The sequence below is a fragment of the Pezoporus wallicus genome, unplaced genomic scaffold (assembly GCF_028554395.1).
Source record: "Pezoporus wallicus isolate ANWC-B61680 ecotype Strahan unplaced genomic scaffold, APGP_CSIRO_Pwel_v1 contig_12500, whole genome shotgun sequence".
Lineage (NCBI taxonomy): Eukaryota > Metazoa > Chordata > Aves > Psittaciformes > Psittacidae > Pezoporus > Pezoporus wallicus.
Window position 1 is genome coordinate 1 of NW_026642777.1, and position 13764 is coordinate 13764.

The 13764-nt window shown below is 51.1% G+C and overlaps 1 protein-coding gene across 1 annotated transcript; it reads left to right on the forward strand.

The window, feature by feature from the left end:
- Nucleotides 1–4366: 4366 nt before the first annotated feature.
- TPX2 (TPX2 microtubule nucleation factor) lies at nt 4367–13234 on the forward strand. The gene is made up of 16 exons (XM_057432258.1): nt 4367–4490; nt 4735–4857; nt 5032–5140; nt 5676–5801; nt 6950–7072; nt 7501–7634; nt 7952–8109; nt 8487–8658; nt 8806–8944; nt 9469–9685; nt 9897–9995; nt 10709–10885; nt 11028–11174; nt 11651–11762; nt 12385–12551; nt 12913–13234. The coding sequence occupies exons 1-16, from the start codon at nt 4382–4384 to the stop codon at nt 13021–13023; spliced, it is 2223 nt and encodes a 740-aa protein (XP_057288241.1). The 5' UTR covers nt 4367–4381; the 3' UTR covers nt 13024–13234.
- Nucleotides 13235–13764: the final 530 nt, after the last annotated feature.

Genomic DNA, 13764 nt, shown 5'->3' on the forward strand with positions numbered 1-13764 from the left:
GTTGATTGGTCGGTTCGGAACAACGAGCCCCGTTTGAAATCCGTTAACGGCGGCGGGTGGAGGTGGCGTGCGGGGCGGCCGCTGCACGGAGGTAAGGGGGGAGCGGCCGGGGGTCACCGGGCGGCTTCCTTTGTCCGTGTTGCGTGGGCACGGTTTTGCTCCTCCTTCCCTAGCCGGTGTTGTCGTTACCGAGCGGTGGCCGCGGCCCGCTCCCGGCTATCCGGTAACGCGGCTCCGCTGGGAAGCGGAGGCCCAAAGCAGGTCGGGGCTCTGGGCCCTTGTCCGGAGCCGGTGGGTGTCGGGTGGGTCGCGCCGGAGCTCCGTGGGGCCGGGGGTGGCAGGGCTGAGCTGGGCACGGAGCTTGCCGTGCTGACCCGCTCCGGGCTGCCCGCTCGGCTCTGTCATCGGCCGCTGCTCGAAGCCTGCAGGAGTTCGTGTCTCCGGTTTGGATCGAGGCTAAACCGACGTGGCTTCTGCTCCAAGTAAATCCTGCTCCTCGGGAAAGGAGGGAAGCAACCCGGGCAAAACCCGGCTTAAGTGACAGGAAGGGTATTAAGGAAGTTATTTTTATCCAGTGCGTTTTTAATACTAGAGGAGCCTCAGCTTAACCTAACAATGAGTTGAGGTTATACCGGCTAAAAATAACGTGCTTTTCCTTGAACAGCTATTCTTAGGCCGCCCCTCTTCCTGTCTTCTGAGGCTTGCGAGACCTCCTTTATGGAGTGCGAGGCGTCAGCCTGGGTTATTCTGGGCTCTTGGAAAGGACGCGGGGCTGGGCCCAGAGCAGAGCAAAAGCTGCTGCAGGGGAAGCTCAGCTCCAGCCTCTCACCCCTTGTACCGTGGGCAAGCTCTCTGCGTGCTCACCTCTTGCCTGCGTAGAGGCAAAGGCTTTGTCTCCCGGTGTGAGTGTCGTGGTGGAGCAGCAGGGCTGCCTCTGGCCTGTACCCCGGGGGATGTGCTATGGAAAAGCAGGTGAAAGCATTGAGGGAGGGGAAGGGGAAGCTGGAAATCACTTAACCTGTGGAAGAGCAGGGATGAGGCCTTTTAGTGGCTGCTGGTGTTGTGCTGGAGCAGTTCAAGGGACAGCTTTGGGGTGGGAGCTTCCCACCAGACTGTGGTGGCAGGGCTGTACCTATGGAGAGGCTGTTTCCAGGCCTTTGCAATGGTCCCGTTCCCATATTAACCACTGAAAAGCACCTGGGACCTCTGGGTTATTGTCCCTATGAAGGGGAGGGGAAAGCTTTGGGCTGCAGGACAATCAAGAGCCTTCCAGGCTGAATTAAACTGGTTGCAGCTGGTGTTGAGCACCCAGCAGAAGGCACTGGAGTTACTGCAGCACGCTGCTAAGCAGCTTTCTTAGCCTTTGGGAAACGTCTCTTGCTTGTTCCCAATTGTCCATCTCGGGTTTTGAGGCCTGAGCTTCACCTGGCTTCAGATTCATCTGCTGCAGTAACTCGGGATATGCGGTTGTGTCTGTTACAATGCACTTGGTGCAGTTTGACGTGCTGGTGCTGCACAGGTCTGGTTGGAGTCCTCCTCCCCAGCCTTGGGTGGCAGAAGTGTTTTGGGCAATAAATTAACAGCTACATTGAGCCCACGATGCTGAGTGCATCCATGATGGAATCGTGTTGGCATTTCAAAGCTAATATGGATTACAGTGAGGTGTGAAGTTATTCTGAAATACCTGTTGCACTTGCCGTTGGATCAGTCTTATTCTGGGATGGGAATGCTTGTTCCAATTTAGCTTAATCCTTTTCAAAGCTAGCTAATGTAAAGCAGGCCAAGGCACTCCTGGAACGTGTCAAAGTGGGGCTGCTCAGAAGAAACCTGATGTGCAGAGGAGCCCTTCATCAGTCCCTCCGTGGGGACACGGCTGCGCTGCTCGTGTGGGGCTGCGAGAGGAACCCTGGAAGAACATGAAGGTTTTAATCGTCCTCCTCCTCCTTCCTCCCCAGCACCAGCAGGGTGTGAGCAGCTCTTGTGAACCAGGAGAAAGCTGATCCTGTGCAGCAGGGGTGAGGGTTCCCTGCCTGGCTCCCTGTGACGCTCTGTGGACCCTCGTGTCAACAGGGAGGGTGATGGATGTGGGGAGAGCAGGGTGGTGCTTGAAATCCACACTGGAGCTATGTGGCGTTACAGTGTGTAACCAGGGTGGTGAATGCACACAGTGCCTGCTCATTAGCAAATGTCCTTATTAGTGAGGGGAAGTTTCTGCACCTCACTTCTGGTGGAAAAGTGCCCCAGCGTGGAGAGGGAATTTTGTCTCCTGCCTTTAAGAAGAGGCCTCGTGGATCAGGGGGCTGGAGGCGGGCTGAGAAAGCTGGGCTTCTTCAGCCTGGAGAAGAGAAGCTGTGTGGAGACCTCATAGAAGCCTCCCAGTATCTGAACAGCGTTACAAGGATGCTGAAGAAGGACTTTTCATCAGGGACTGTAGTGATAGGCCAAGGAGAATGGCTTTAACCTGCCAGAGGGCAGACTGAGCTGAGCTCTTAGGCAGAAGCTCTTCCCTGTGAGGGTGCTGAGGCGCTGGCACAGGGTGCCCAGAGAAGCTGTGGCTGCCCCATCCCTGGCAGTGCTCAAGGCCAGGTTGGACACAGGGGCTTGGAGCAAGCTGCTCCAGTGGAAGGGGTCCCTGCCCGTGGCAGGGGTTGGAGCTGGGGGAGCTTTAAGGTCCCTCCCGACCTAAACCATCCCTTGATTCTACGGCCGTGCCTCCAGGGGCTGGGCAGCAGCTCTGTGGCGCCTGTTGGGATCTCGGGAGCGTTTGCAGTGGACACATCGCAGCGATAAATCACTGGAACGTTCCCAGCTGCCAGGAGCCGTGTCCCAGGCTGAGCCCATGGCTGCAGGAGTGAGATGCCTCCCGGTGCACTGCAGCTCCTCCTGTTCCGCGCAGCACGCAGGGATACGGAGGGATTTGAGGAGCGGATGCCGTGAGCTCATCTGACTGCCATGGACCCCCGGGAGCTCAGGCAGAACTCTCACCTCCCACTGGCTCTTTCCAGAGCATGAAACCATAGCACTAATGCATTCCTATTCTTTCCATGACTTTTCACTTCTGCATGGGATGGAGGGAGGGGAGGGCCGGGTCCTGCCGCTGGGACACAACATGGACTTTGCGCAGTGAAAAGCTGGAAGCAGCAGCAGTGGACACAAGTAGCTGTGAAACATGATTCCCAAAGCCCGGCTCTGGGCACTGGGAGGGCGAGGGAGGAATGCAGATGACGCATTTGATTTTGAAAAAGTGGATAGTGCTGACAGAAACCTTATCTTGATGAAGGGCAGTAGGAAAGCATTCGGACCCAGCCCTGTCTCCAGCTCTGTTACAGTTGGTTTTGGCTCCAGTTCTCCTGTTTGCCTTCTTTGGGACATCCTCGCAGCCATGTAGCTGATGGGGAGCTGAAGGCTTCTCCGTGCACCCACCCTCAGGAGCGGGGCACCCCCAGACCTCTGCTTTGATTTACTCTTGAACATCCCATTTGTGGTGTGTACCGTGGGGGTTAAGCAATGTGTGGTCTGCCTGGCCAGATGGTTTGGGTCCGAGATGTTGCAGATGAAGAGTATGCTGCTTTAGAAGTTGCTTGGACTCGTGGAAGCGGAGTTCAGGTGATTTCCTCAGGGAGTGTTTGATAAGGAATGCGTCCTCGTGGGCCTTGCCCTGCAGCTGTGTGAGGCAGCAGGAAAGCACCTTCCCAAAATGAAGGGTTTGTTACAATTTATAAGGGTTTATAAATTGTCACTGGCTTTGTTCCTGTTCCCTTGGGTTCGGTATCACCTGTTGACACAGGGCCTCCTCCTGCTGTCAGTGCTCCACTAAATAACTGTTCCTGACACAGAGCTTGGCTTGTTTATAGCCTGGCCAGCCCGGGGTAGTGCCCTGGAATGCAGAAGTGCCCTACACCGCCCGTCTTCCTGCTTCTTGCCCTGTAACAATGCTCTGCAGAGCTCTCTTCCTGCTTTGAGCATCATTTCAGCCTGCAGAAGAGCCCCTTGGTGTCATTGGCTCTTGTCTGTAGCCCTGCAGAGGAAGAAAGGCTGTGCTGTGCAGTGCTTGGGGTCAGCCTCAGCACCGGGCTCTTGCTTCCTAAACCTGTGCCCTGCTGAGGGTAAGGACTGTGCAAATTGGTCTCTCCCTGGGAAGCCTTTGTGCTTCCCTTTCAAAACACAGTTCTGGCACCTACAGCTGCACAGCAACCCATCAAAGGCTGGGATTTACGAGATGGGGTCAGACCTGTCCCGTGTCTCTCTCTAGAAGCCGCACAGAGGAAGAGAGGTGGGGACCAAGTGAGCTGACACTGCCTGGGGTTTGGTTTAGCAGGTGACCAGTGCTTGTTGTCCAAAGGAGCACGAGTGGGGCTCGCGGAGGTGGCTGCAGGTGAAGATGTCCCACCCGGAATCTCGCTATTCCTTCGATGTCCCAAACAATTGCATCGACTTCGCAGCTCTGGGTGAGGAGGAGGATGATGTACCCAATGCAGACTCCTGGTTTGGTAAGTTGCTTCCAGCTCCTGGCTGGGTTTTCCCTTTGGGAGAGGGCTTGGCGTGGTCCTTGTTTTGGGCCTCCTGTGCCAGTTGATTTGTCACGTTGTTCCCTGCCTCGTGCCTCATGCCTGGGGGTGGTTTTGTATTTAAGCTTTGATTGTCATCTCTACCTTGTCAGATGACTGTTAACATCCTAATGATATTGTGAGGTATTGTTAAAAGCATACAGTGAAAGCCTCTCTTTCCTCACAGACCAAAAAGCCAACCTGGAGAACATCCCTCCTGCAGGAAACCTGGCAAAAGGCTCCCAGAGCAGCCCTGCTTTTTCAAAGCCTGATATTATTCTGTCTGTCACATCACAAGAAATAACAATGGGTAAGCTGGTGTGGCATGCAGGGGGGGAAGAGATGTTACCTGCTCAGCCTGGCTTTTGTGGGACCATCTTTGTATGTTGCTGTCTAGCAAGGTCTCACATGGCCGCACTGGAGCGTTCTCCTGTGCCTGTGTATGTATGTGTACATAGGAGTTGGTGTTTGTCACTGTCCTCAGGTGAAGGCGATGGGGAAGCAGAATGTGTGCGGCCCCATGAGGCTCCTCAGAATATCATTGGATCCCTGACGAACTGGAGAGCTGCTGCTCCTGCAGAGGCCCCTCAAAGGTGAAGTACTTCTGTTCACATTGATAACTAACTAAGCGGGTCTGTGCTCCCAGGATCTGCAGTGCTTGCTGTTCTTGGGGCATCCTGTGGGCCTGAAGCTCTTCTTCAGCAAGAGATCTTATACTGGGACATCTGATCTGCTCGCTGAGCTGGAGGGACAATCTCCAGGGTGGAAATGTAATGCAGTGTCTCACATACTCGTGAAACGAGGCTCGGCAGCTCCTGGAATGTGAGGACATCTGAAACTGAAGTGGCTTATAAAGTTTCTTTGTTTATATCTGCTGGACTTGGGCAGAACTCGTTTCTGGTATAGATGCAAGGGGTTCTCTATTCTCATATATCCTAAAGAGTATTAAGTTCATGGATTCTTAACCTGAAGTAATTAATGCTGCATTTGGGCTGTTGTGTTAAACACCCGCTTTGCATAGGGGACATGCTGGAGTTAGGTGATGCACTGATGTGAAAAGTGTTAGGTGGACCCTGTGTCTTCTCAGAGCTGTGGGAAAGCTAACCTCTGTTTTCTGTTCCCCTCTAGAGCGGGCAGAAGACAGGCCACGAGGCAGAGAAAAGCACAGCAACACACCCAGCCAGCTAGAGTCAAAGCAGAGGGAAATGCCTTGGCTAATAAGGAAGAGGTTCCACCTCCAAAGAAAAGGAGAATGTACGTCATCAGGGTTTGGGGCTGGGAAGGGGGATACAAGTGTTCCATTGGAAAGGATTTACACATGGCGAGAGGGTTCTTGCAGGAAGGTTAGGAGGAGGTGACTGAAACCTGATTCCTGATGCTGGTTTCATAAACAAGAAGAAATGGCTGTAAGACCTGAAGGAAACACTATTTAGAGGTAGAGATGTGCATGAAATAAGCTTGGATTTCTGAACCTTCTTGCTGCATTGTCAGTGTCTGCCAGCCAGCTTGAAACTGGGCTTAACTTGTCCATCAGGAAGTCACTGGGCTACAGTCACAAGCTAGGAGAAAGTCACAGCCAAAATAGTTCTCAAATAAATGTAACCACTAAGATCACCCTATGGGGATGAGCTTGAGGTCACAAAACTGAACTGTGATCTTTTAACCATTGCTGGGCCTAAATGAGCTGCAGTACATCTGCCTCCTCCAGAAAAGCCACAGTTCCCATAACTCAGTAATTCATCTTGCCTTCTACAGCCCTAGGGCACCAGGGAAAACCAGGCGCTCTCTCCCGGGGCATGTGGTGAGGTAAGGCTGGTCTGGCACAGCTTGGAACTCGCCAGTGTCAGGGTGGTGTGCATGGGGTGAGCACTGCAGGTGAGCACTGCAGGTGACCTTTCATTTAGAGCACACTTAAGTGGTTTGTCACAGTGAAGAGGAGGCCACTGAGCTGCTGTAAGGGCTGGAGCAGCTCTGCTCTGGAGCCAGGCTGAGAGCTGGGCTGGGGCAGCCTGGAGAAGAAACAGCTCCTTAAGGGGAGACCTTAGAGCAGCTCCAGTGCCTAAAGGGGCTCCTGAAAACCTGGAGAGGGGCTTGGGACAAGGGCCTGTAGGGCCAGGCCAAGGGGAATGGCTTTAACCTGCCCGAGGGGAGACTGAGATGAGCTCTTAGGCAGAAGCTCTTCCCTGTGAGGGTGCTGAGGCGCTGGCACAGGGTGCCCAGAGAAGCTGTGGCTGCCCCATCCCTGGCAGTGTTCAAGGCCAGGTTGGACACAGGGGCTTGGAGCAAGCTGCTCCAGTGGAAGGGGTCCCTGCCTGTGGCAGGGGTTGGGACTGGATGAGCTTTAAGATCTCTTCCAACCCAAACCAGTCTGGGATTCTATGATGACAACTGCTTACCTTTAGTTCTAGCAACAGAGAGAAGCAGGCAGAAGGATCCACCAAGAAAGAGCCCCTGCAGAATCGTGGGCCCTCCCCAGGGAGAGGGAGAAGCAAACTGACCATGCCCTCCACGCCAACCATGTTAAAGTACGTATCTTTCCTGTGTCTTGTGCTAATCACAGTTGATTTAGGTGCCAGCCCTGGCTAGGGTGTTTTCAGCTTCAACGCAGCATGTGATGGTATCACATTTAGCAAACCCCAGAGCAGGGCAAACGATGTTGGGATGAAATATACTTCACCAGCTGAACATGTGCAAAGGAAAGCTTTTGTTTCTAGCTTCAGGAGAAAGCCATTCTTGCTGATGGTGTTCATACAGCACGTGGGTGTGCAGGACAGCAGTTAGCTGTGAGCTTTCAGCTCCAACAAAAATCCAGCCAGCTCTCTTCTAAAGAATGTACCTCTGTAATGATGTTCTTGCCATGAAGTCAGATCAGCATGTTCCTTGCACTAACCCCAATGTGCCAATAACCAGTGAAGTAGGAAGACATGTTTCAGCCTTTAACATGCTTCTGCAGGAGGACCAATCATTCTGGCAAGCTGAAGAGTACCGAGGAACAGGAGCTGGAAAAGATGCAGCAATTCCAGCGGGAGGTTATGGAGCTGAGGAGGAAGAATGAGGAGACTCTGAAAGCAGCCATTGCTGGAGCAGGTGAGCTCTACCTGCACTGCAGCTGTGCTGTGCTGGTCTGGAGAGTGCTGCACAGAGCTGAGTGAGCACCTGTGGAAACAAACACTCCAGATGTTATGGATCTTGTAATAAGTATTAGGAGGCTTTTAATGTAGAGCAGCCCCTAAACTGGCAAGAAAAAGGCTTGCTTGGGTTTTGTTGGGTTTTGCAAGGTTACAGATGAGCTCTCTAAAACTGTCCACGTTCTAATTTAAATGCCCCACATGCACATTTCCCCCCTTGCCCCCAGGTCCCTCCCTCCCACCCCTTCCAGACCTTACATGTCCTTTTTCCTTTAGGACAACCCGTGAAGAGGGCTGTTGGTCAAGTAACAAAGGCAGTTGACTTCCACTTCTGCACAGAGGACAGAATTAAACAGCATGTGGAAAGCCAGCCCAGGAATGAGTACAAGGAGGTGGATTTTGCAGCAGAGCTAAGGAAGCATCCTCCCTCCCCGGTGAGATCTGGGCTCTTCCCAGCAGGCAGCTGACTCCTTTTAGACATCACCCTTTCTGCTTTTGCAACACACAAGCAAAGAGGGTGACCAGAGAAGAGGCAAGCTTTGTGCAGACCTAACTGTTAACTCACTCTGTATCTGCGTTGCCACTAAGACTCTAAAGGACCCTGTAATGTCAGATCTTTGTGCTTGTATCTTCTACTTCATACAGTTTCCCAATATGACTAGCATTTTCAGACACTTAAGTCTATATCTAATGCTGAGTGTTATCTTTTCAATAAGGGAAGGGATAGAAACTGTCAATTGATGGGGAAAGGAAATGTCATCCCAGTGTCCTGTGTGAAATGGTCATCATGACCAGCGTGTTCTGTCTCCAGATGCGGACGCTGAAGGGACCCACTATTGCCAAACCTTTCAACCTGTCCCAGGGAAACAAAAGAAAACTTGAAGAGAACACATCCGAATATGTGTCCCTTGCTGAGCAGGTGGAAGCATTCCAAAAAACCACACCCCCTCGTTACCATTTGAGGAGCAGGAAATCTGATGAAGGTGAGCAGTCCTGGCAGTGTCCAGCCAGGAGGCTGCCCACAGTGCAGGTGGTAGAGCAGCAAGGATGCTTTGACTGCTCTGCTGAGCAGTTTGTGGCTGCTGCAGGCCTTGCCATTGACTGCTGGTCCCTGTGATTTGAATTTGTAGGCCCACCTCCAGGGAAGGCTGTGAAGGCTCGGTTTACCAACCCTAAAACACCATTGCTTCTGACAAAGCAGCGCTTCAGACCTGCCACCTGCAAAACTACAGCAGAGTTAGAAGCAGAGGAAATGGAGAAACTTCAACAGTAAGTAAAGGATTATTCTAGTCCTCCGAGAGATATTTGTACCACACTGGAAACACTTTTTTGGATGCCAAAATGCCGCTTCTCAGGAATACTCTTCTTGTGTGAATGAGTAGCATAAAACTATTGGGATTCTTTTAGCTTGTGCATAGCCCTGTGGCTGTGATAGGGATGTGAGAAGTAGCCAATTCATTTTGAAGGAAGTGCTCTTAGGAAAGCTGATCTTGGGTTGGGTACAGCTTATGACTAGTAAAGCAAACCCACTGTAGCAGGACAGCCTGCACACACTTCAAAGCTCCTTTAGACAAAGCTTTGGATTCCCAAGAACACAATCCTTAAGGTTTTCCTGAAATCTTGATGTTTCAAAAGCCAAGGAGTTGCTAACTAGAGCTGCACACTATGGAACCTGTGTGTGACACTATTCCTCCTGGACCTGCCTGTTACTCTTTCATGCTGAAGGAAGCCTTTTGCTAGAAGCTGCATCTTGCCATGTACAGTGTTGTGAGTGTCTCACCTTTCCTGTGTAGGTACAAATTCAAAGCACGAGAACTCAATCACAGGATCTTTGAGGGTGGGCCACTCCTGCCCAAGAAACCCACTGTGAAGGCACTCACACAGCCCATTGGCTTTGATTTGGAGATAGAAAAAAGGATTCAGGAGCGAGAGAGTAAGAAGCAGCAGGAGGAAAAGCACTTTGAATTCCATTCCAGGCCATGTCCCACGAAAATCCTGGAGGATGTTGTGGTAAGAAGTTCGGTAATACCTAGACCTGGGAGTTGGGACTGAGGTGGCGATTGGCATCTGAATGTCCTTAGCTATGTTATGCGTTTAATAATGTGCAGTAAATGCTGTCTGTCATTAGGTAAGAACTGCTACGAGTGTGTTCTGTGCTGCTTCAGGTGGTTTCCCGGTAGTGTTTGTTCTTGGCTAACTCCTTACTGGTTCTTCTGCACAGGGTGTTCCAGAGAAGAAAGCTCTTCCTGTTACAGTCCCCAAGTCTCCAGTCTTCACCTTGAAAAGCAGAACCCGAATGTCTGGCAAAGATGAAGAAAAGGTAACTTGGGACTTAAGCTGTTGTCAGGCCTCATGGTGCCACTGCAGTGACTGCTGTACCCCTGCCTGCTGGGGCTGGGGGCTGCTTCGGTCAGCCCTTGCCCTCCTGCAGGGCAGCTCCCCCAGCAGTCACCTTCCCCTGTGCTATTCCCTCTGAAGGGTGCTCCTCTAACAGGAACTGAACTCTCACACAAAATAACTCAGTTTAACCGAGGGCATTGGGGGTTTCTGGGGGGTGCTGCTGTGAATGAGGGAAGTGAACAGCTTCAGTTTCTAAAGGATGTTGCCCTTCCCTGTTGCGTTATTGAGAAGGGCAGGTATTGCACATGACCTTTCTTGTACTCACACTTCCTAGATCCCTGGAAATGGGGAGCAGGTTTCAGAATGCATTCAGTCCTTCCTCCTTTCCCTCTTATAGAATCATAGAATGGTTAGGGTTGGAAAGGACCTTCAGATCATCTAGTTCCTCTTGTGAGGAGGATGTTGGAGTCTAATTTAGGTAAGTACTAGAACTGATAGTGGATTGGAAAGAAGAGGTTGTCTATGGTACTTTCGGGAGTAGTAATTCTCCCAGTGGCCAGAGTGCTTGCTTGGTGCTGCTGTGACACTGGTTAAAGGAGCTTGAACATTCGTGGCTTTGTTTGGCAGGACTTGCAGTCTTCCTACAAATGCAATCTGGTGCTGTGTCAGATCCTAACGCTAAAATCCCCTTAGGAAAAAGAAGAGGTGCCCGTGATCAAAGCCAACCCCATGCCACATTATGGAGTGCCCTTCAAGCCTAAAATGCCAGAGCAGAGGCACGTGGAAGTTTGCCCCTTCTCTTTCGACGCCCGTGACAAGGAGCGGCAAATGCAGAAAGAGAAAAAGATGGAAGAACTGCAGAAGGAAGAGGTGAGAACTAAAAGCTGCCTTGGATCCCATCCCTTAAACGATACAGACGTGCAGGACTTGCCTCTTGCTGTCGTCTGTTAAGCTCCCAAAGCTTCGTGCCTTTGAGGAAAGGGCAGGAAACATTTCAAGGTGTTTCTATCAGGTGCCCAAGTTCAAAGCGCTGCCTCTGCCCTACTTTGACCACGTGAAGCTGCCAGAAAAGAAGGTCAAAAAGCCAACTCAGCCTGAGCCCTTCAACCTGCAGGTGGATGAGCGGGGAGCTGCCAAGCTCCAGAGCTGGAAACAGCAGGTAGGATGGGAAGGGTGTAACGGGGTGACCCGGCTTAACGCTGGTGGAGCTGTAATGGACTTCAGAAGTTGTCCTGCTTGAGGGGGGGTGAGGAGCTGAGCTTGAGCATGAGGCTTGTGCTATGGGTTAAGGATTAGTGGGTTCTTTTGGGGTGTTTTTTCTCCCTTTATAGTAAGTGATGGGATTTCCTGCAGCTGGATCCCTGTGACCATCTTGGGGATTTCTTGACATATAAGTACCACATTGCTCTTCTCATGTGAAGCCTGCAGTGGACTCCTGAAATTTTCTTCTGTTTTCAGGCTATTTTTGGCAAAAGTAACTGGCAGGAACAAGTGATGCAACTTGTTAGCTTTAATACAATTTTACATGCAAATGACTTGATCCAAATCAAAGTGGCTTTTCCAGTGTTGGGAGTGCTGATGGGCAGGGGTCTTCCTTGCTATAGCTGGCACTTGATGGGCTCTTTTCTCTTGCAGCTTAAAGACGACTTGAAAAAGCAGAAAGAGGCAGCTTGTTTTAAAGCTCGTCCCAACACAGTGGTGTACCAGGAGCCTTTTGTGCCCAAGAAGGAGAATAAGTTGTTATCAGGTGCAGTACTTGCTACATTGGCTTGGCTGGTAACTCATGCAATTAAATGATGTTTAGACTGGCTGTTGCCTCTTTATCAGCACAACCAGTGGTGCCTTGCACTTAATCAACTAATTCCCTAACAGCTTGTGTCCCCAGGGAGCGGGGGAGTTTCCTCTCTGCTGCCCCTGTCCTGCAGTAACCTGGCAGCTGTATTTAGCAGCTATGCTGCAATTGGGGGGTGATTGATGTGTGCCTGCTTGGGAGAAGGGTAAATAGCGTGTGAGGAGCTCCCTGTGGGGACAGCTGGCATTTCTGCAGCAGCTGTCAGTCTTTTCCTCCCATCTCTAATGAGATGAAGGCATCTACACCATGGGGTAGACTAAACTTTGTAGGGTATAAACCAGCCCAAAGCTTGTTTGTACTAACAATTGTGTGTGCTTGCTCCCTCCTACGAGAACACCCATGATGGGGTAATGTCTGCAGTAACACTGCTGGAGGTATCTACTAACTACCCTTGCAAGGTGAAGCGCTCCAGAGGGAGGCTTCCATGACACTAGTACTGCTTTGCTTTTCCTGACTGCCTTTGCACCAATGTTATCTCCTCTATTTCTAAACTTAGAGAGCCTTTCTGGTTCTGTAGTTCCTGAAAGCTTTGAGCTGGCAACAGAAAAAAGGGCTAAAGAGCGGCAAGAGTTTGAAAAGTACTTGGCAGACAAAGAGGCCGTAAAGGAGAGGCTTCAAGAGAAGGTGAAACAGGAGCAAGAGGAGCGTGAGAAGGAAGAAGTTGCTAAGTTAAGGCAAGAAATGGTAAGTGAGCTGTTTCTGAACAGGAGCTGTAGAGTAACCCACGGGGGTGTGTGAATAGGATAAATGAACTAATGTCAATGTGGAGCTGCCTTAAGACTCTTCTAAGGTTCCCTGTTACAAACTGACTCCTTGTTAACTTTACAACTGGTCTTAAACAGACCCAAAAGGCAGCTCTGCTGCGGTGACTGATTTCTGGAGCTGTACCCATTGTCACTGGAGCAGATTGATCTCTGCAATCCACTGCCCCGAAACTGCTCTGTGTGTTCCTGGTCACTGCCTCCACTGCTACTCACCTGCAGGGTTCAGCTTCATCACACCTGAGCAGTGGCCTTCACTTCATCCTCTCTTTCTGGTTCCACAGGTTCACAAGGCAAACCCGATACGCAGATACCGCAGCTTAGAAGTGAAGTCCAGTGAGCAGCCACTGACCATGCCGAAGTCTCCCAACTTCTCGGATAGATTCCGGTGCTGATTCACATCCATGTGATGGCAGGAGGGAGATGCCATCTTTCTCTGCTCCCTTGGTAGAGAGGGAACAGTCGTTCTTATGTGGCTGCTCAGTCTCAACCTCGTTCCATTAGTGTTCTCTCGAGTAGTTCACCTCCACCTGAGGCACAGCAACTGGCCCTGCCACACGGCCTCACTTCATCTCCCCACCTCTTGCTCTCTAAAGACTAGACCAGGTTTTGGTCTTGTATGCAGATATTGTGTACCTGAACTAAATAAAACTCCCAGCCTGCTGGCTCACTCTTGCTAGTGGGCTGAATCCCTCTCCTGCAGAAGAGGTTTTGGTATCTTGCTTGTGTGTATCTGGAGGAGCTGCCTTTGTACATCTGTTGGTTTCAGGTGTCTCTTTCTGGGTTTTTGGTTTGTATTAAGCTTGATTTGTGTTCAGCAATGTGGGGCTTCTCCAAGCCAGCATATTGTAGGTCTGACCTTTCGTGTTGATGTTTATGTAGATGAGCACTAATGTGAATCTTGCCCACATTTTATAGTTCTCTGTGTATGCAAATATTAAACCTTCTCCTGTTTTATAGCTGAAGTCATTCTATTTGTGGAATTGCTTCACTGGCAAATGACTGCCTGAGAGCTGTCTCCCTGGCTCCTGCCAGGGCCCTTCTCTTGGCTGAATAAACGTCATCTCCTCACCAGTCTAGTGCAGCCAGAACTAAATATAGACCAAGTGCTCTGATGGGCTGGAGGGCAGAGCTTC

Bases quoted from the DNA above. Each gene is read 5' to 3' on its own strand.
- TPX2 (XM_057432258.1), top strand. From the start codon at position 4,382: ATGTCCCACCCGGAATCTCGCTATTCCTTCGATGTCCCAAACAATTGC. The intron at 5,802-6,949 runs GTACGTCATCAG...GCTTACCTTTAG, and splicing joins CCTCCAAAGAAAAGGAGAAT to TTCTAGCAACAGAGAGAAGC. The intron at 9,686-9,896 runs GTAAGAAGTTCG...TCTTCTGCACAG, and splicing joins AAATCCTGGAGGATGTTGTG to GGTGTTCCAGAGAAGAAAGC.